The sequence below is a fragment of the Dasypus novemcinctus genome, chromosome 27, assembly GCF_030445035.2.
Source record: "Dasypus novemcinctus isolate mDasNov1 chromosome 27, mDasNov1.1.hap2, whole genome shotgun sequence".
NCBI lineage: Eukaryota > Metazoa > Chordata > Mammalia > Cingulata > Dasypodidae > Dasypus > Dasypus novemcinctus.
This window is the reverse complement of record NC_080699.1, coordinates 14,392,691-14,415,553: the sequence shown is the minus strand read 5'-3', so window position 1 is coordinate 14,415,553 and position 22,863 is coordinate 14,392,691. Positions and strand designations below refer to the sequence as shown.

The following is a 22,863-nucleotide window of genomic DNA, read 5'->3' as shown; positions in this document are numbered from 1 at the left end:
CAACTTTGGATTCCTGGAATAAACCCACATCACCATTATATGTTATTTGGATTTGATTTACTAAACTTTTGTTGGGGATTTTTATGTATTTGTTCATGAATGTAATATTCCTTTTTTGTAATGTCCTAGCGAGGTTTTGCTTTCAGGATTATGCTGGCCTAATAAAAGGAGTTGGGAAGTGTTCATTCTTTTTTATTGTAAGGGAGAGTTTGTGTGACTGGTATTATTTCTCTCTATAAATATTTGGAAGGATACATTGGCAAAATCATCTGGGCTGGGAGTTTTCATTGTTGAAAGGTTTTTAATTATGGTTTCCATTTCTCTGATAATACAGGATTATTCAGACTTGTGTTTCTTCTTTTGCCCATTTTGGCAAGTTGCTTTTTCAAGGAATGTGTACATTTCATCTGAATTTTCATAAAGTATTTACATTTTTCTCTTATCTTTTTAATGTCTGTAAAATCTGTAGTGGTATTGGTAAATGTGATTCCTTTCCATCTCTCTAAATCTGTCTAGCTAGGGGTTTGTCAATTTTAGTAATCTTTTTGTAAAAATAATCTTTGACTTTGTTGGTTTTCTCTATTTTACCTCTACTTTCTACTTCATTGGTTGCTAATCTTATTTTTATTATCTTCGTCTTCAATGTTTTTTGGGTTTGATTTTCTGTTCTTTTTCTAGCTTCTTGAGGTAGAAATTGATCTTAGATTGATTTTCAACCTTTATTCTTTTGTAATATATGCATTTAAAGCTATCAGTTTTCCTCTGAGCATGTCTTTAGATATATCCTGCAGATTTCCATGTCATGTATTTATTAGCATTAAAATATTTTGTACTTTCTTCTTTAACCCATGGGTTATTTAGATGTTTGTTCATTACCAAAAGTTTAGGGGTTATCTAGTTTTCTTTCTATTAATCATTTACAGTTTAATTCTACTGATGCCACATAATGTTCTTTCAATGATTTCAACAATTTCAAATTTGCCTAAGCTTGCATTATGTCCCAGGAAACAGTCTATTTTCATAAATATCCCATGTGAACTTGAAAAATATCTATTCTATAGTTAAAATTGGTTGATTATGTTGTTCAAATGTTTGGTGGCCATGATTTTTTGCCTACTTGTTCTATTAGTTCCTGAGAGAAGTGCCTTGTTTCCCACTATGATTATGGATTCATTTATTTATCCTGGTAGTAATGTTATTATCAGCTTTATATATTTTGAAGTCATGTTATCATATCCATACAAGCTTAGGATTGTTATATCTTCTTGTTAGGTTGATCTTTATCAATATGAAACATTCCATCTCATGTTTGCAACACTTCTTGCCTTAGAGTATATTTTATTTTATATTAATATAGGTATGTTAGTTTTTTTTGGTTAGTGCTTGCATACTATATTTTCCTTATTTTCAAACATTTTATGTCCTTATATTTAAATTGTGTCCCTTGTAAACAATACATAGTTGGGTTTAATTTTATTTAATCATAGACTGATAATATTTGCTTATTAATTAGTATGTATAGCCCATTTATATTTAATGTAATTACTACATTAGTTGTATTTAAGTATATCATATTGTTTTCTACTTATCTGATTCTTCTTTCTGCCTGTGTTTATCCTTTTTTGTCTTTTTTTTAACATACATAGATAACAAAAAATGTTATATTAAAAAATGTAAAAGGATCCCATATATCCCACACCCCATTCCCTCTGTGTTTGTCCTTAATTGCTTTTCTTGTATTAAACAATTTTGGTATTTCTGTTCTGTTTTTCTTCTCTATTAGTTGCTTTGGTTGATTAAAGATTGCCATAAATTATTTGCGGCTCCTCCTTTTAAGAGATACGTGGCAATCCTCTAGCCCCCAACCCTTTAATCTAGGCTGTTTTAGTGACTTGCTTTAACATAAAACCAGTGAACACGATGTTCTTGGACTTCTGAATCTAGGTTATAAGAATATTGCACCTTCCACAGCTGTCTCTTGAAATGCTTATTCTGGGTGAAGCTAGCAACAATGTAAGAAGTACAACTACTCTGATTTTTCTATGTTCTGAAGAAGTCCAACTAGTCATTTGGAGAAAGAGATATACCTAGCTAGCTCATCTGTTCCAGCTATCCCAGCCCAGGTACTAAATGTGTTTCAAGAAGTCTTCTTGAACATTCCAGCCCCAGGATATGTGACATGGGGAAATAGAAAGGAACCCAGTTGACAGTCATACCTAAGGTCCTAAACATATATGGCCTCAGATGATTCTAGCAATCATAAGCCTCAGCTAGTTATCATGGAACAGAGACAAGAGGCCCCACTGTGCTTGCACAGATACCTAACCCACAAAATCATGAGCAAACTAAATGGTTGTTGTTTAATGCTACTAAGTTTGATGTAGTTTGATGTATAGCAATAAATAACTGAACCATAATTTGGTACCAAAATTGAGGTACTGATGTGACAAAAATATAAAACATGTGACTTTGGTTTTGAGACCAGGCAGAAGGCAGAAGTTAAAAGAACCTTAAAGACTGAGTCCAACTCCATCACACTCAGGAACACAGATTCCAAAGTAGGGCCCACTGGCACAGCACTGAACTCCAGAGCCATCTACCATGACCATAGAACCTGTGGGTCTCCGTAGCCCTCAGGAGAACCATACCTGGGGTTGTATCTACTTTGGCTGTCTCTGGGGTCCTGCTGAGGCATAAGCACAACCCTTCCAATGACCTCCCAACTCTTTTTTAAAGACTCTTAACCATATAAGCTCATTTGCCTTTGCCATTTCCCCCTTTCATTCAAGGACGAAAAGCAGTTGTTGTTTTTTTTACTTTTTTAATTAAAGTTAATAGATCACAAGGAATGTTACATTAAAAAACATTAAAAAACAAGAAACCTAAGAGTTTCCCATATAACCCACTCTCCACCCCCCACAACATCATTTATATAAATTGTGTTTTTTTGAAGATATATACATCACAAAAAAAATGTTACACTAAAAAAAATAAGAGATTCCTGTACCCCCCCAACCCACCCCACCCCACTCCTTCCACACCAACAACCTCCTTCATCATTGCGGCGCACTCATCACACTCGGTGAACACATTTTGGGGCATTGCTGCACTACACAGATAATAGTTTACCCTGTACTTTGCACTCTCCCTCAGTACATTCAGTGGGTTATGGCAGGATATCTAAGTTCCAGCATCTGACTCTGCAATATCATTAAGGACAACTCAAAATCCCAAAAATTCCCCCACATCACATCTCTTCTACCCTCTCCCTGCCCTCAGCAACTACTGTGGCCACTTTCTCCACCTTGATGCTAAAATTTCTTCTATTACTTGTCACAGTAGTTTTATAGTAGAATATCAGTAAGTCCACTCTAGTCCATATTTTATTCTTCCATTCTGTGGACACTGGGATGGCGATGTCCCCTCTACCTCTAGATCAAGAGGGGGCTTAGATTCCATATGGATGATGGATGCAATTCCTCTGAAAAAGCAGTTTTTAACACATGATCCTACATATAGGCTGAGATTTCTGCTGGTCTTAGTTGACCCTTTTATTCAAGTTGACCCTTTTATTCTAGTTGTATCACCAGCTAATGATTGGTAGTAATCCCTGGGCACCAGGGAGGCTCATCCCTGGGAGTCATGTCCCACACTGGGGGGAAGGTAATGCATTTACATGCTGCGTTTGGCTTAAAGAGTGGCCACATGTGAGCAACATGGAGGCTCTCACGAGGTAACTCTTAGGCACCCTGCAGCTCTAGGCCTAGTTCATATTTCAGGCACACAGGCTCATAAGCATAGTCATCAGTATCAAGGGCTCATCATTGGACCATCCTTCTTCACTGGTCTTTGCCTTTGTACTTGGGGGATTTTTGCTGTTCCATTGGGGAATGTGATAGAGCTTCCCTGGGACTCAGCACTCCCTCAGTTGTCATTTGTAACTGTAACTACTATGAAAATACCCAACATATATCCAACATTTTTATGTACCCTATATACATGCCCTGGAGAATTCCCTCCCAACCATGTGCCCCCCATCAGTAACACCCCACACTTGTGTTCCTCCCCTGCCGTAGTTGAACCTCTTTGTGGTCCACAACTTCTTCAACAATGAATCCTAATATATTGCCAAATTCAATTAATAGGAAAATAAATATAGTGATGGGTTTAAAGATTAGTCAGATGTGACCTTTCTACATGTCTCTTCTGTCACTTTTATTGAACCTGTGGTGGGCGCTAGGGTTGGTGTATACTCAGGAAACTTAAATATCTGGACTGTCAATGTGCCAGCTGGGCCATGAGCCTCAGCAGAGTTGCAGCTCCTACCCTTTGGTTCGTTGGACTTGCCCAGGTCAGCTGACAGGGAGGTGAAGATGGTCAACCACCATACCAAGGAACCGAGAGTGCCTACAACTGCAAGCAGGAGAATTGCATCCATCATCCGTGTGGACTTACTGATATTCTACTATGGAACTATTGTGACTGGTAATAGAAGAAACTATAGCATTGGTTTGGAGAAAGTGGCCACAGTAGTTGCTGAGGGCAGGGAGAGGGAAGAAGACATGTGATGTGGGGGCATTTTTAGGACTTGGAGTTGTCCTAAATGATATTGCAGGGACAGATGCTGGACATTATATATCCTGCCATAACCCACTGAATGGACTGGGGGAGAGTGTAAACTACAATGTGAACTATTATCCATGTGGTACAGCTGTGCTCCAAAATGTATTCACCAAATGCAATGAATGTGCCTAAGTGATGAAAGAGGTTGTTGATGTAGGAGGAGTGGGGTGGTGGTGGGTGGGGGCTATATGGGAACCTCTTATATTTTTTGAATGTAACTTTTTTTTGTGATCTATGTATCTTAAAAAAATACAATTTAAAAAATTGACGGGATAGGGGGATGGGGAGTGGGGTATATGGGAACCTCTTATGTTTTCTGTTTGTTTTTATGTTTTTTAATGTAATGTTTTGTGTGATCTATTAACTTTAAAAAATAATTTAAAAAAAGACTGTTATGTGGTGGTGGAAATTTTGGCAACACTCTCATGGAAAATAGAAAAGACATTTTATGAAATGTTCAGTTTGGTGAAGGACATTTCCAGGTAGAATTTTTTTTTTTTTAAAGATTTATTTTTATTTATTTAATTCCCCTCCCCCGGTTGTCTGTTTTCTGTGTCTTTTTGCTGCGTCTTGTTTCTTTGTCCGCTTCTGTTGTCATCAGCGTCACGGGAAGTGTGGGCGGCGCCATTCCTGGGCAGGCTGCACTTTCTTTCGCGCTGGGCGGCTCTCCTTATGGGTGCACTCCTTGCGCGTGGGGCTCCCCTACGCGGGGGTCACCCCTGCGTGGCGCGGCACTCCTTGCGCGCATCAGCACTGCGCATGGGCCAGCTCCACACGGGTCAAGGAGGCCCGGGGTTTGAACCGCGGACCTCCCATGTGGTAGACGGACGCCCTAACCACTGGGCCAAAGTCCGTTTCCCATCCAGGTAGAATTTTGAAAGCACCAAATGATTTCTTTTAATTGCATATGATAAAGTACAGATAGAAAGAGATGAGCTTTAAAATAAAAAAGATTCAGTTTTCAAGCAGAATTAAGATGAATATAAAGGATGAAGGACTTCCTGGGTTTGAAAATAAAACTAGTTCTCAATTCCAGTTTCTCCAAATGGTAAAATACTCTTTAAAAAAAAGCTTTAGGGCTAATATCAAATCCAGGGCAGTACCCATAAATCAAGACCTTTGGATAAAGATCTAAAGGGCTCTAAGACCCTTTGGTTAGACCTCAGAAATAAGCCTGCTTGGTATAGTTCCTAAGAATCCTAAGGGTATGCCTCTTAGACCCCATTTGTTACACAAGAAAGTATCTGAGACTCTTAAGGGCATGCTTCATAGACTCACCTAGAATATACTGGAGTAGATTTGATACTCAATGTACTATATGTGATATCTAGAAAGATGACAAAGTTTTTCAAGGAATTATACCTGTTTTGGGTGAAGGGAACAGAAATAGTACATAATGAAAGGAAGTCATTTGACCTACAGAACTTTAAAGGCAAGAAGAAGGCTGAGACTACTTGTGCTACAAGCACTTTCTGGAAAAGGAAGGATGAAAAATAGTGTGGAACCACAATCTCAGAGATAAAAAGAAGAGCCACAAAGAATCATTCTCAGGGAGTTAACTGGGGTCTCTATCCCATGCCTGTCTCACTATTTTATGTTGAGTGTAGAGAGGGCAGATAACTTGCTTTTTATTTCACAGGTCTTCAGATCGAGAGAAACCATGCTCAAGGATCTGCATCTTTGGAACCATACCTAAGGAGTCTCACTTGCACCTGTTCCTGGTTCTTAGATAACAAATCCTGGTGTCATAATGGGATGAGATTTTTAGGGAGCCTTGGGAGAGGGTGCCTATATTTTGCACATGATGGTGTAAATAATTTTTGGATAGAGGGAAGACTGAGGTAGAATGAAGATGGTTACACATCCTTTGCTACTCTGTCCACTGAGAAATGCAGTCTTATTCCCTTCCACCTGCCTTGAATCTAGTCTGAACTTTGAACTTGCTTGACTAATAAAATATACTGAAAGTGACCTTCTGTGACCTCTGAATCTAAGTCATAAGAAGCCTTACATCTTCCATGTATGTCTTTTGAAATGCTCATTCTGGGTGAAGCATACCCTGAAACTGACATCCTGTGAGGAAATCCAAGCTAGCCTCAAAGAGAGGCTGCTTACAGAGATTGATTGTTACAGCTCCTGCTATAACAGCTTTTCCTGCCCACTTACTAGGCATGTAAGTGTAAAAACCATCCTTGATATTCCAACCCCAGTATGAGTGATATGGAAAAGAACCAAGAGGCCTGGCTGACGTGGAATTGAGGTACCTGACATGTGGCTACAGGTGAGCCATCCCAGCCATTCCCAGCTATTCAAGCCATCTCTGCTGAGCCTTAATCACTGTAGAGCTGGTACAAGAGTTCCCCACTATGCCCTGCCAGGATTCCTAACCTATAACATGGTGAGCATAAAAAATGATGGTTGTTTCACACTACTAAGTTTGGGATACTTTGCTGTGCAAAGTTGCATGTTCTTTTAGGGGTCAGCCTAGAATTTATAATATGCATCCTTGACTAATTAGATTCTACCTTGAGTTTGTACTGTTTCCCTTTCAAAACAATGGAAGAAGCTCATAGTGGGTTTATTCTATTTATCCCTTTTCCTCTTTTGTGTTGTCAGATATCTCACCCATTTGTTTTAAATACAAGACGTTATTGTTCTTGTTGTAAATAAGAGCATTAATTTATCTACATATTTATCCTTCTCAGGGCTCTTTATTCTCTCCTGCAGTTCTGTGCTTCTGTATGGCATTACTTTCCTGCAACCTTAGAAACTCCCTACAGTGTTTTTTGTAGGGCAGGCCTCCTATGTAAAATTCTGTCAGCTTTTGTTTTTCTGAAAATATCTTTATTTTAAGAAGAAGAAGAATTTTATCACCATACACAGAAATCTAGGTTAGCATGTTGGATTTTTTTTTTTCAGGACTTTAAAAATATCATTCCATCATCTTCTGGCTTTCAGAATAGAATTGAAAAATCAGGCATCAGTTTTATTCTTTTTACCTGAAAGTAATGTGTTTTTATTCTCTTACTGCTTTTAAGTTGCTACTTTATCTTTGTTTTTTTGCAGTTTGATTGTGGTGTGTCTAAGTGTCATTTCTTTGTATTTTTCCTGCTTAACCAAGCAACAGTAGGATAATCCAGCAGAGTCCACCCTTTGTCAACTTGGCATTCATACTCACTTTTTAAACAATTTTAAACAATTTTTATTAGAGAAATTGTGAGCTTATAAAACAATCATGCATAATGTGGAGAATTCCTATATATCACCCCTCCACCAACACATTACTTTGTTGTGGAACATTTGTTACAGATTATGAAAGAACATGATCAGACTGTTACTACTAACTATGGTCCTTAGTGTATACTTGGTATATATATTTTCCATATACCCCGTATTATTATTATTATTTTTTAAATTTCTCTCCCCTTCCCCACATTTTCTGCTCTCTGTGTCCATTCGCTGTGTGTTCTTGTGTCCGCTTGCATTCTTGTCATGTGGCACCAGGAAACTGTAGCTTTTTTTGTTGTGTCATTATGCTATATCAGCTCTCCGTGTATGCGGCACCATTTCTCGGTGGGCTGCGCTTTTTTTTCGTGCAGGGCCGCTTTCCTTGTGGGGTGCACTCCTTGCACGTGGGGCACACCCTGCACGGCACAGCACTCCTTGTGCGCAACAGCACTGCACGTGGGGCAACTCACCACATGGGTCAGGAGGCCCTGGGTATCAAACCCTGGACCCTCCATATGTTAGGTGGACACGCTATCAGTTTAGCCACAGTCACTTCCCTATACCTCCTATTATTAACATTATGTATTAGTATTGTACATTATTATAGTTCATGAGAGAATACTCTCATATTGATACTGTTAATCACACATGGTTCACTGTGTTATACAAGTTCATGCCTTGTACAATCTATCCAAAGTGTATACTCAGTGGCTCTCACTTTCATCACAGAGTTGTGCAGTCATTTTTCACACTTTTAAAATCATATTTAACTTCCAAATCAAGTCTATATATATATACATTTTTTTTTTTGGAAGAAAATAGGCATTTTATTTTCTCTTTTAGGTCCTCACCAAGTGTCCCCCTGCATCACAGGTTCCTGCTATCATCCTTTTTCTTTTTTTTTTGTCTTTATTTTTTTAATATTACATTAAAAAAATATGAGGTCCCCATATTCTCCCCACCCCCCTCTCTCCTCTCCTCCCCCCATAACAACAATCTCCTCCATCATCATGAGACATTCATTGCATTTAGTGAATACATCTCTGAGCACCGCTGCACCTCATGGTCAGTGGTCCACATCATAGCCCACACTCTCCCACAGTCCACCCAGTGGGCCATGGGAGGACATACGGTGTCCGGTAGCTGTCCCTGCAGCACCACCCAGGACAACTCCAAGTCCCGAAAACACCCCCACATCTCATCTCTTCCTCCCATTCCGTACCCCCAGCAGCCACCATGGCCATCAAGTCGATATTAAAGTCGTGCTTCTACCTAACATGATGCAGCAATACATCATGTAAATCAAAGCATGCTAACTTTCTCCCTGAAAGTAGTTTTATCCATTTTTGGATTACTTTTATTCCTTTCCTAGCTGAGTCACACTCCACCTATAATTTCTTGTAATTTAAATACCAGATATAATATTAACCAGTTGTTATAGTTTTCTATTTCTGCAGTAAGAATCTGCTATAAACTCAGTGGTTTTAAACAACAGAACTTTACTACCTTATAGTTCTGGAGGCCCGAGGTGCAGCGGTGCTCAGAGATGTATTCACCAAATGCAACTGAATGTCTCATGATGATGGAGGAGGTTGTTATGGGGGGAGGAGTGGGGTGAGGAGGTTGGGGGTATATGGGGACCCCATTTTTTTTTAATGTAACATTAAAAATTCAAATAAAGACCAAAAAAAAAAAAAAGATTAGGGAAGCGAACTTGGCCCAGTGGTTAGGGCATCTGTCTACCACATGGCAGGTCCACGGTTCAAACCCTGGGCCTCCTTGACCCGTGTGGAGCTGGGCCACGTGCACTGCTGATGTGCGCAAGGAGTGCCGTGCCACGCACAGGTGTCCCTGCATAGGGGAGCCCCACGTGCAAGGAGTGTGCCCCATAAGGAGAGCTGCCCAGCGCAAAAGAAAGTTAAGCCTGCCCAGGAATGGTGCCACACACACAGAGAGCTGACACAGCAAGATGGCGCAACAAAAAGAAACAGATTCCCATGCCGCTGACTAAAACAGAAGCAGACAAAGAAGAACACGCAGCAAATAGACACAGAGAACAGACAACTGGGGGGCAGGGAAGGGGAGATAAATAAATAAATACGTCTTAAATTAAAAAGTTCAAGATTAGTTTAGTTGGACTAAATTCAAGGTGTTCTTTCTGGAGGTTATAGGTTATAGGTCTCTTGCTTTTTCCAGGCACATTCCTTAGTCCCTGATCCCCTTCCATCTTCAAAGCCAGTAATGGCTTTTTGAGTCTTTTTCACATCTTATCACTCTGAGGCTGACTCTCCTATCTCCCTCTTTGACTAATAAAGAACCTTGTAATTACCTTGGTCTTACCAGATAATATACCCATCTCAAAGCCAACCGCTTAGCAACCTTAATTCCTCCTTGCCATGTAACATAACAAATTCACAGATTTTGAGGATTAGAATGTGGATATCTTAGGGGAGTCATTATTACACTTCCACACCACTATTAACTAATTTGATTGTAGGATAATAGGAGAGGTAAAAAAGAAAATTGTTAATATTTATATACAAATATATAGAAGAAACCCTTATATATATTATTTATTCCTGTAACTAATCATGGGGTTGTAGCTGGTATTTATAACTTCATTCTTTCACCATTTCATATTCCCTTTTCTTCAGTAAGCACCTCAGATGGTTTTGATTACTTGCCTGGCAGGGTGACCTAAACCTTCAGTCCTAAAGGGTCTAGGCTTTAAGCAGTTTGCCTGTGTTGCATTTTTGTTATTTTTCCATTAAATCACCCCAGTTAATATAGTAACAGCCTTTCTTTCCTGCTGATTCACTGGCATGAGGAGGCCAAAAGAGCCAACTATTGATGTGTACCTTGGTAGAAGCATTCCTTCCATGGTAACTAAAACTTTTACACCAGCAGAGCCCAGTTACAAGGAGAAGCAGCAACAATTTCACTAGTGGATCATTAGAGGTAATATTCATAGGGAGCCACTTGCATTGCATTCCCTTGATTCCAAGACTCATAAATGCTGGCTGTGGAAGAAGTGGTACCATATGTTGGTTGTTGATTCAGAGCATATGCCCTAACATGGAGGCTATCACCCTAGATTGCAAAGTGTTATCATTGGACCTGGAACTGTAACTGAGTCATCAAAATTTCATTTCATTCTATCAGACTAATTGTGTTAGGGAGATAGACCATAAATTTCATTGGCCTGGCTCCATTGCTGTACTTCATTTGCTGTGAACAGACCTCCCTGTTTGGAGGCAACGCTGTGTGGAATACTATGACAGTGAATAAGCTCCGAAAGTCCATGGGTGGTTTTTGCAGAAGCACTGGGTGCATGGAAGGGTAAAGTGTCAATTCCAGTGAGAAGAAAGTGTTGACCTTTCTATAATGGAAATGTTCCAAATAATTACGTGTCACACAGAAACTTGGTTCCCCAAAGAAGAATGTGAAAACAATACCAGTATTACCTGGCTTATCAGAGAAAATTCTGAGTGATAATATTTCTAAAATCTAGTTTACACATGTAAAATCTATTTTATTGTTTTTATTCATCTTTACCCTAATTAGGCAAAAAGCTAATAAGAAGTAGAAAAATAGTTTTGATCATAAAATCTTGTGTGTTTGAATCTTTAGGATGTTGCAGTATTTCAGCACTTTAAAAATCTGATTAACATAAGAAGACAAGGGGAACCACGTCATATAGTGAGATGTATTAATCCTAAAGAGGTAAGGACATTTAAAAAGTTAATACAGTAATTAATTTTTTTTCCTTAAAAATGTGGCTGCTTTATCAATTCACTGTGCTCATATTTGTTTTTTTCCCAATTAAAAATTGTTGAAATATATCATTCATACATGAAGATACGTAAACAATAAGTGTATAGTAAAAGTTGTGAACCTACAAAACAAACATGCATAACATCCTGCAGGGCTCCCATACATCACCCTACCACCAATACCTTGCATTGTTGTGAAACATTTGTAACAAATTATAAAAGAATATTGTCAAAGTATTACTACTATTGTCCATATTTTACATTTGGTGTATTCCCCCCCCATCCACCCTATTACTTTTTTGTTCATAAACAATATAATTTATCTAAAGTGTACCAGCAATGGCATTTAGTATAATCACAGAGTTGTGCATTCATCACTTCAATCAATATTAGAGCATTTTCATTACTCCAAACATACTTGTTTCTTTGTAAAACCTTTTTAAGTTCTACATATAAGTAGAAAAGTTCAGGAAACATACATATATAGCCACTGAATTATTAGAAACCAAATGCCTGTGCAACCATCACCTAGATAAACGTGTTCATATGCCATGTTACTACTTTCATATGCTCTGTAAATCACTGCCAACTCCTTTTCTAAAGGTAATCACTATTTTAGTTTTCTCTGGTTTTGAATAATATATAAATAGAATCCTACAGTACACTTTTTTTTTTAAGATTTATTTTTTATTTATTTCTCTCCCCTTCCCTGCCCCTGCTCCCCAGTTGTCTGCTCTCTGTGTGTTCTTCTGTGTCTGCTTGTATTCCTGTCAGCGGCACCCGGAATCTGTGTCTCTTCTTTGTTGTGTAATCTTGCTGTGGCAGCTCTCCATGTATGCGGTGCCATTCCTGGGCAGGCTGCACTTTTTTCGTGCTGGGTGACTCTCCTTACGGGGCGCACTGCTTGCACGTGGGCTCCCATACGTGGGGGACAGCCTGCGTGGCTCGGCACTCCTGGCGCTCATCAGCACTGCACATAGGCCAGCTCATCACACAGGTCAGGAAGCCTTGGGTTTAAACCTTGGACCTCCCACGTGGTAGCCAGATGCCCTATCCATTGGGCCAAATCTGCTTCTGTACAGTACACTTTTGTTCTAGCTTCATTTAACATTGTGTAGCTAAATAATCATTCATTTTTATTCATACACTGTATTCCGTTTTCTGATATATTGCTATTTATTCATTCTTCAGTTGATTGACATTTTGAGTATTTCCAGTTTGAGATGATTATGAAGTCTGCTGCCGGAAATATTCCTATTGAAATATTCTGGTCCACTTATGCATGCATTGCTTTTGATTTCTACTCTGCCTAGAACTGGAATTGCTGGTGACAGGATGTGCATATCCTCAACTCTAAGAGATAATGCCAAACTATTTTCCAAAGTAATTGTTCTAATTTGTATTCCTATCAGCAATCTTCGGGAATTCTTGGTGCTCCACATCCTCACCAACGTGTAATATTGTCCGTATTTAAATTTGTATTTCCCTGATTACTAAGTGCTTTTTGTGAAGGGCTTGTTCAAGTCTCTTACTTTTGCGTGTGTTGTGTGTGTGCGTGTTTGTGTGTATGTTTTCTATCTTATTCTTACTGGTTTTTAATGAGATTGTTATGTACTCTGCACACAAGTCCTTTGTCGGTTGTGTTACACATATCCTTTTTTCATTCTATGGTTTGACTTTTCACTCTCTTAATGGAATCTTTCCCTTGATATTTTACTATTGAAAATTTCCAACATATATAGAATAGAAAGAAGAGCGTAATAAAGCACCATCTACCCATCACCTAGTTTCAGCATTCATGGTCCATCTTTTGTTACCTACACACCCACCCACTTTCCTCAACCTAAGATTATTTTTAAACAAATTAAGTGTGTTGTAGTAGTTTGAGATTATTTATGAATTCCAAAAAGAGAGATTATGTTTGCAAACTGGTCTTTTCCTCTGGCAGGATACTCTTTGACTGTATTAGTTCAGTTGAGATGTCTTCAATAAAATTAGGTTAAGATTAGGGCTTTAATTCCACAATTTTGGTAGGGTGTAATTCAGGTTAAGTCCCCACCCCCTTGGTGTGCTGTGTAAATGGACACTCACTCAAGAAGACACACAGAAGAAGGCACAGGAAGAAAGACAGCTTCATAGACACAGCAGAGAGAACTTTGATCCTGTGGTCCTGGGAAGAAAGATGAGCCAATTGCCTTATAGTATGCAGCTGAAGAGAACAGAGCATCTGAGCTGAGGAAGCCCAAAAAGAAACAAACCCTATGCCAGGCTGTAGCTGAGAGAGAAGAAGGCTGAATCTTCCCAGAGATCAGCAACCTCTTGCTTCAACAGTAGCAATTAACTTTAGCAAGAAAAGCAACCTTGAGTTGGACTCTTTAGGGCCATGTAACTGAAAGTGTTTACCCCAAATAAATACCCTTTTTAAAAGCCCACAGATTTCTGGTACTTTGCATCAGCACCTCTTTGGCTGACTAATACAGGTGTCTTCTTTTCTTACCTTTTTATTTTGATGTTCATTCAAACTTACAAGACAGTTACAAAAATAATACAAACTCAGTGTAGAGAATTCCAGTATACCCCTATTCTCTATTCCCCATGCCCAGATCCACCAATTTTAAATTTTTGCCACATTTGCCATATCGTTGTCTGTCCATCCATCCATCCATCCATCCATCCATCCATCCATCCATCCATCTTCTGAACATTCGTACACCTGTACTCCCTGACCACTTAATACTGCCATGTACATTTTCCAAGAACAAGGATATTCACCTTAAGTACGGTTATCAAGTTAAGCTATTTAACATTGATATAAAGCTTACAGTCTATATTTGAATTTTTTCATGTCTCAATAATGTCCCCCTTTTTTTTCTGTATGATAATTTAAAAGTCTAAGGAAACAAAACCTTCCAATATCTTAAGAAATAAATCCAGTTACAAATGCATGTTAAAGGTTCTGTAATAACTGAAAACAGCTGTCTATTTATAAGATACAACAAGCAGGAACAGTGCACCTAACCCAGTGCAAGGCCTCAGACGCCAAAAGTGTTCTCTCTGCTATAGGCCACATACAAGAATTCATCTTCATCCTTTTCCTTATCATAGAGCTGTCCCATAGTTAACGCTGGACTGCAGGAATGTCTTATCCACAAATAGGAAGATTGCCTTTTCAAAAGGAAGCTGGATCCTTTTTCTGACGATCCACGTGAATTGAGCCGCAGTGGTATCAGAAGGAACCAGGTACTTCCGTTTGTCAATGTCAACAATCTGAGAGCCTGAGACTTTCCACGATCACCGGAACCCGGTCGGGATATTTCGCTAGGATCTTAGCGGATTCCACGCATCTGTGTTCCAGTGAATGGTCCTTGAAGATCCACTTTTTGGCGGCGGCGGGGAGGGGACGCAGCCGGCTCTCGCAGCCGTGGAACTCAAGAGCACAGACCTCCACAACGGCGCGGGGGCCGGGGCGGTGACTACAAGGCAGGCGGGACTCTCGGAGCTACGGCAGCCTGGCAATCGCCGGGCTTTTCCCCTGTTAGATCCCATCCAGGATCGTGTATTGCATTTAATTGCCATTGTCTCATTTGTTATTCCTTTTTTGTTTTTTGTTTAAATTGTGGGAACATATATAAAACATAAACTTTCCCATGTCTGTCACTCCTAAGCAATACCATTCAGTGGGATTAATCACATTTGCTATATTGCAGTACCCTCACTACCTTCCATTACTAAAACTTTCCTATTATCCCAAACAGAAACCCTATACCCATTATGCCTCAACTCCTCATTCCCCTGCCCCTGTAACTTGTATTCTAACTTTTGTGTCTATTAGCTTGCATATTCTTTCATACTTTCTTTTTAGTTACCACAGGGTTAATACTTAACCTCCCAAATCTTTAACAAACTTGTTAGCTTTGATACCATCTTAACTTCAGAAGTACACAAACTATGTTCCAATACGCCTCCATCATCCCACCTTTATGTAGTTCTTATAATTAATTACATGTTTACATATTATAAGTTCAAAGCCTCTGATTTATTGTTGTATTTTATGCTTTGCCTTTTAGATCCTGTAGGAAGTAAAAAATGGAGTTATAAACCAAAAACACAGTAGTACTGGCATTTATCCCATGTCATTACCCTCACCAGAGATCTTTCTTTATTTTCAAATGCTGTAAATCTATTGTCTTTTATCCTTTCCTTTCAACCAGCAAAATTCTCTTTAGTGTCTCTTGTAGGGACGATCTAGTGGTAACAAACTCCCCCAGCTTTTGTTTATCTGGGAATGTCTTAATCCCTCCCTCATTTTTTATTTATTGGAGAAGTTTTGGGTTTACAGAACAATGATGCATAAAATATAGAATTCCTATATACCACCCTATTATTGACACCTGGCATTGGTGTGGTACATTTGTTACAATTGATGAAAGCACATTTTTATAATTATACTAGTAACTATACTCCATGTTTTAACTTATGAGTCACAATTTGTGTAGTGTAGTTCCATGGATTTTTTCAAAAATTTTATTCTGTTACCATATATACAACCTAATATCTCCATGTTAACCACATTCAGATATATATTTCATTGCTGTTCTGTTCAGTGTTGTGCTACCATCACCGCCATCCATTACCAAACTTTTCAATCATTCCAAATAGGAATGCTGTACATTTTAAGCACTAACCCCCATTCCCTAATCCCTACCCTGTCCCCTGGTAACCTACATTCTAGATTCTGACTGAGTTTGCCTATTCTAACGTCCTATCAGTGAGATCATACAATATTAGTCCTTTTGTGTCTGGCTTATTTCACTCAACATGATGTCTTCAAGGTTCATCCATATTGTTGCATGTATCAGACTTGATTCCCTTTTAAGGCTGAATAATATTCTGTTGTCTTTGGATACCACATTGTTTATCAGTTCATTGGTTGATCGACACTTGCATTGTTTCCATCTTTTCACAATTGTGAATAAACTGCTATGAACATTGGTATGAAAATATCTGTTTGAGTTCCTGCTTTCAGTTCTTTTGGGTATATAACTCAGGGTGGGATTGTCAGGTCATATGTTAATTTTATACCTAACTTTCGGAGGAACTCCTAAACTGTCTTTCACAATGTCTACATCGTTTTACATTGCTACCAGCAATGAATAAGTGTTCCTGTTTCTGTGCATCCCCTCCAATACTTGTTATTTTCTGTTGGTTTTTTAAATTTTTAAATAGCCATTCTGATGGGTATAAAATGGTATCTCATTGTGATTTTTATTTTAATTTCCCTGATGGCTAACGATGTTGAACATGTCTTCATGTGCTTTCTGGCCACTTGTATATCTTCATTGGAAAGATATCTAGTCAAGTATTTTGCCATTTTAAATTGGGTTGCTTGTCTTTTTATTGTTAAGTTGAAGGATTTCATTTTATATTCTGGACATTAAACCTTTACTGGATATGTGGTTTCTACATTGTCTTTTTACTTTCATGTAAAGTCCTTTGAGGAACCAAAGTTTTAAATTTTGATAAGGTCCCATTTATTTATTTCTTCTTTTATAGCTTGTTCTTTGTGTATGAAGTCTAAGAAACCATTGCCTACCACAAGGTACTGAAGATGCTTCCTTACATTTTTTTCTAGGAGTTTGATAGTTCTGGCTCTTATATTTAAGTTTTTTACCCATTTTGCATTGATTTTTGCATAAGGTGAGAGGTAAAGGTCCTCCTTTCTTTTGCAAATGGAGATCCAGTTTTCCCAGCACCATTTGTTGAAGATATTCTTTCCCAATTCAGTGGTCTTTACCACCTTGTTAAAAATAATTGGCCATAAAAATGAGGTTTGATTTCTGATCTGTCAGTTCTATTCTACTAGTCTCTATGTGTGTCCTTGTGCCAGTACCATGCTATGCTGTTTTGGTTATTGTGGCATTGTAATAAGTTTTAAGATCATGAAATGTAAGTCCTCCAGATTTGTTCTTCTTTTATCGAGGTGGCCTTATTTATTTAGGGCCCCTACCCTTCCATATATATTTGATGATTGGCTTTTCCATTTCTGCAAAGACAGTTGTTAGAATTTTTATTGGAATTGTGTTGAATCTATAAATAGCTTTGGGTAGGATTGACATCTTAACAATATTTAGTCTTCCAATTCATGAAAATAGAATGTCCTTCTACCTCCTCATTTTTGAAAGTTTTGCTGGATATAGAATTCTTCGTGGCAATTTCTGCTTTCAGCATTTTAAATATGTCGTCCCACTGCCTTCTTTACTCCATGTTTTCCCACGAAACGTTCCTTTGTACATGATGTCTTGCTCCCCTCTGTCTTTCAGAATTCTCTTTTTATCTTTAGTGTTTGACAGTCTGATTATAATATGCCACAGTATGTGTCTATTTGACTTATCCCGTATGGAGTTTGTTGAGCATTTTGTATGTCTATATTCATGTCTTTTGTTAAATTTGAAAGGTTTTCAGCAATTATTTCCTCGAATATTCTCTCTGTCCCTTTCTCTCTTTCTTCTTCTGTTACTCCTACAATATGTATGTTGGTATGCTTGATAGTATCACACAGGTTCTGCAGGCACTATATACTTTTCTTTATAACTGAAATCATTCAGACTGAATGAGCTACCTTCTATAAGCAGGGCAAGTTCTTAAGGCACCAACAGAGATTAGACCAGACATAACGTGCTTGCAGCATGTTCAAGAGGGCAACTCTGCTCCCTTTGGAACTGGGACCAGTGATCCACACTGGGTACATGGGCTGGCTCCACGCTGAGCTGGTGAGGGGTCAGAAAAGGGCAGGCCAGGGCACTACAGTATCCTACCACTTTTAGGAAGACTTTTTCTTGATTCAGCATTCACCCTGTTACTACTGTCCTTTAACTGTTCTCTGGAGCCCTAAGAGATGTTTCAGCCAGTTCTTGCTGTCTATTCAAAATTTCTGTGGGGAGATGGAGACCTGAAGCATCTCACTCTGCCATCTTAAGGGCAGATGAACAGAAGTCAGTTTTAAGGTAGACCATCTTACCAAAATTTTTTCTGTATGATTGTTCCTTTTTTTGTTGTCTTTATTAACTCAAAGGACATGGAAATATTCTTATATTATAGAAGCCCTATTGATTTGTTTTTCATATTTAGTTCTATAATCTACCTGCAATTGATTTTTGTGTGGTAGGAAGTGGAGGTCAACTTTCATATTCTTCCATATGGATATCCAAGTGATTAAACACCATTTAGTAAAGAGATATTCCTTTTCCCACTGCTCAGCTCTACCACCTTTATCATGAATCAAGTGCTCGTTTATGTGTAGGTCTGTTTCTAAATTCTCTGTTCTATTTCATTGGTCTGTTTTTCTACCCTTGTAATTTCTACAGTTTCAACAAGTGTTATATGGTAGGGAAATCTTCCATCTTATAATTTTTCTTCAAGAAGATATTTTCTAGCTATTCATGGATACTTTGAATTTCAATGTAACTTTTAGAATTAGCTTGTCAATTCCCAAACATCTATTGAGATTTCATTGGGATTATATTGAATATGTAGATCATTTTGAGGAAAACTGATATCTTTACAATATGGAGAGCACGAATCCATGAACATGGGTCTCCTTTTTAAAAAAAAATATTTATTTCTTTATTCTTCCCCACCCCAGTGTTTACACTCGCTGTCTGCTCTCTGTGTCTGTTGGTTGTATGCTCATCTTCTTTGTATCTGTTTTTTGTGTGTGCTCATGTTCTTTTTAGGAGGCACTGGGAACTAAACCCAGGACCTCCTATGTAAGAGGGAGGTGCCTAATCACTTGAGCCACATCCGTTCCCTGCTTGTTGAGTCTCTCGTGCTTTTCTCCTTTTTTCTCTTCATGGTGTCATCTTGTTGCATCAGCTCACTGCGCCAGCTTGTCACGTCAGCTTACTGTCTTGCTTGTATTTAGGAGGCACCGGAAACTGAGCCCAGGACTCCCATGTGGTATGTGGGCATCCAGTGCTTGAGCCACATCCATTTCTCTGGACCTCCTCTTGAAAAGGCTTATTGCCCACTTGCAGAGATTGTAGTTAGCACATAGCATCCAACTGTCAGCTCCTTCAGCCTTTACCTTAAGGACAGAGAGCTGCCTTACACAGTCAGCCCTTTCCAGGCTGCCCATGTGCAATGAGTGAATAGTGGCCTGATGTGGAGCAACTGTCTTGGGCAGTATTCATTTTAGAGTCCCTGTAGGATTGGCCCAGGCTTTGTGGGACCTGTAATGCAGTTCACATTTTACCTCTGCTCAATTCTGCTTTCTCTCCCTTCCTTTCATAGGTGTTGATCCCTTACAAAACTGTGACACTCACCAAATTTCCTATCTGTATGTCTTCCAAAAAACCCAAAATGCAACAACATTATTTAGGTCTCTGTATTTTCTCTTAACAGTGTTTTATATTCTTCTGTATAAAGATCTTGAATATTTTTTGTTAGATTTCACCTAGCTATGTAATGCTCCTATAAATGATAATTTTTTTTATACTGCAAAACTTTTAACGATTATTATTGAGTATACATTTTGGAAAGTTTTTACTTAAAACTGTAACAAGTTAAATAAGTGTTAATAATATATGAAGAGAGTCTTGTTGTCCTGGGCGGCGGGGAGCGTGGTGCAGCGTCATGCGTGCCTTCCCCTCGGCCCGCGCTGCCCACAGCCTCTTCGTGCCGCCTGGCGCGCCCTGGACCCGCGGTTGCAGGCTCGTCATCCTCTGCGCCCGCTGCGGAGGGAGAGGGGAACCCCGGGCAGCCTGCCTCCTTGAAGGAGCCGGAGCTTCCCGGATGGGGAGAAGAAAGTGACGAGGACGAAGAGAAAGAAAAGAGTCTCATTGTGGAAGGCAAGAGGGAAAAGAAATAAGTGGAGAGATTGACAATGCAAGTCTCCTCTTTACAAAGAGAACCATTTACAATTGCACAAGGGAAAGGGCAAAAACTTTGTGAAATTGAAAGGATACATTTCTTTCTGAGTAAGAAGAAAACGGATGAACTCAGAAATTGACACAAACTGTCTTACAACAGACCAGACACAGTCCTCATTAAAGAAGAATGTGGGTCAGTTCAGTGGCTTTCCATTTGAAAAAGAAAGTGTCCAATATAAAAAGAAGGAAGAACTGTTGAAAAAATTTAGAAATGCCATGTTGAAGTGTATCTGTGAGGTCCTTGATTTGGAAAGATCAGGTGTAAATAGTGTAAACTGGTGAAGCGGATCTTGAATTTTTTAATGCATCCAAAACCTTCTGGCAAACTCTTGCCAAAATCCAAAAAAAACTTCTAGCAAAGGCAGCAGAAAGGAACAGAACAGTTCTGGAATGGCAAGGAAAGCTAAGCGAACCAAATGTCCTCAAATTCTGTCAGATGAGTCCAGTAGTGATGAAGATGAAAAGAAAAACAAGGCAGAGTCTTCAGACGATAAGGATAAAGAAAGCAAAGAGCCACTGAAAAAGTCATCTAAAAGAGAAAAGCCTAAGCATAAAGCCACTCCTAAAAGTAAAAAGTCTGTGAAAAGTGCTCATGTTAAGAAGGCAGATAGTAGCACCACCAAGAAGAATCAAAACAGTTCAAAAAAGAAAGTGAATCTGAGGATAGTTCAGACCATGAACCTTTAATTAAAAAATTGAAGAAACTGCCTACAGACAGTTAAAGGAAACAGTGAAGAAATTATTAGCCAATGCTAATTTGGAGGAAGTCACAATGAAGCAAATTTGCAAAGAGGTGTATGAAAATTATCCTGCTGATGATTTAACCAAAAGAAAGGAATTCATAAAAACAACTGTTAAAGAGCTAATTTCTTGAGATAGATGTTAGAAACAGATGACTTGTTCCCATGGATTTGAAGATCTGATTTATACCATTATACCAGCAAAAAGAACGTATTTCCTTTTCTAAATTCTTGTTAAGCATTATGTTGATAGAACTTTACTGCTGATCTTTGGATCTTAAGTGTTATATAAACTCGAGCTTGCCATTTTAAATTGCTTTTTTATGTAGTATTTAGTTTATAAAGTCTTGCATGGCAGTAATTGTTCCTTGCTTTTATGGTTGTAGTTTGTACATTTTGGATTTCTTTATATAAGGTCTTAGATTCTTGAACTGTGGTTTTTTGTTTTTTGTTTTTTATTGTGCTTAATATTAGTTTGCTTAAGACATACTTTTTATTCAAGTAGAACAGAAGCTATTAGAACCAGCAAATATACATGCAGAGACTATTGCAGTATTTAGTATATGAAATATTTTGAATGCACATCTTCTGTCAGTCTGAAAACACAGTGGCAGTGTGTTTATCATATGAAACATTTACAAGCTACAGCTCTCCAGATGGCTCAATCTGGATTTTTCTCCTGCATGTATGTCAGATTGTCATGTATGTCATGCATGTCAGCATGACAAAAGTGACAAGATGTTATTTTTGTATTTTTAAAAACAAATTTGTTATATATAAATTTTTTTATTTCTTTTGTGCAGATCAATTTTTAAATTCATATAGGTAGGTATCTTTCCAGTTACAAACTATGAAATGTCAGTGTTCAGCCAGATGGTATGCTGGAGCAGTGAAAAGTCAAAATTTAGTAAAGGTAACTGAAGGAACCGATAGTTCTGCTTTGCCTTGGAAGTCATAAATTTGTAGTTTTAGTGTTAATTCTGCAAAAGTATCTGTAGATACATTTTATAGTAAGGACAGACTAACATCAAAACAATTTCAAAAACTTGGGAAATTTTTACTATTTGGCTTACAGTAAATGAACTGTATAATTCCTTTTATATGAAGTTCAAAAGCAGGCAAAAACTAGTTTTTGTGGGTTTTTTTGTTTTCTAAAGATTTATTTATTTATTTCTCTTCCCCTCCCCCCCACCCACCTGGGTGTCTGTTCTTGGTGTCTATTTGTTGTGTTGTCTTTGTCCGCTTCTGTTGTCAGCGGCACGGGAATCTGTTTCTTTTTGTTGCGTCATCTTGTTGTGTCAGCTCTCCATGTGTGCGGCAACATTCCTAGGCAGGCTGCACTTTCTTTCACGCTGGGCAGCTCTCCTTATGGGGTGCACTCCTCGCGCGTGGGGCTCCCCTACGCGGGGGACACCCCTGCGTGGCACAGCCCTCCTTGCGCGCATCAGCACTGCACGTGGGCCAGCTCCACACGGGTCAAGTAGCCCAGGGTTTGAACCACGGACCTCCCATGTGGTAGACGGACGTCCTAACCACTGGGCCAAGTCCGCCGCCCAAAAAAACTAGTTTTTG

The 22,863-nt window shown here is 38.7% G+C and overlaps 1 protein-coding gene and 1 pseudogene across 4 annotated transcripts in view; both read left to right on the top strand.

Annotated features, from left to right (window-relative positions):
- C27H11orf65 (chromosome 27 C11orf65 homolog) overlaps positions 1-22,863 on the top strand; it is a 149,474-nt gene that overhangs the window by 34,528 nt on the left and 92,083 nt on the right. For all 4 annotated transcript variants that reach the window (XM_058289105.2, XM_058289106.2, XM_004470852.4 and 1 more), the window contains one exon: positions 11,482-11,574. In XM_058289105.2, coding sequence (XP_058145088.1) covers positions 11,482-11,574 — 93 coding nt within the window. The remainder of the gene's footprint in view (positions 1-11,481; positions 11,575-22,863) is intronic.
- Positions 14,983-21,525, top strand: LOC105747330 (protein DEK pseudogene; annotated as a pseudogene).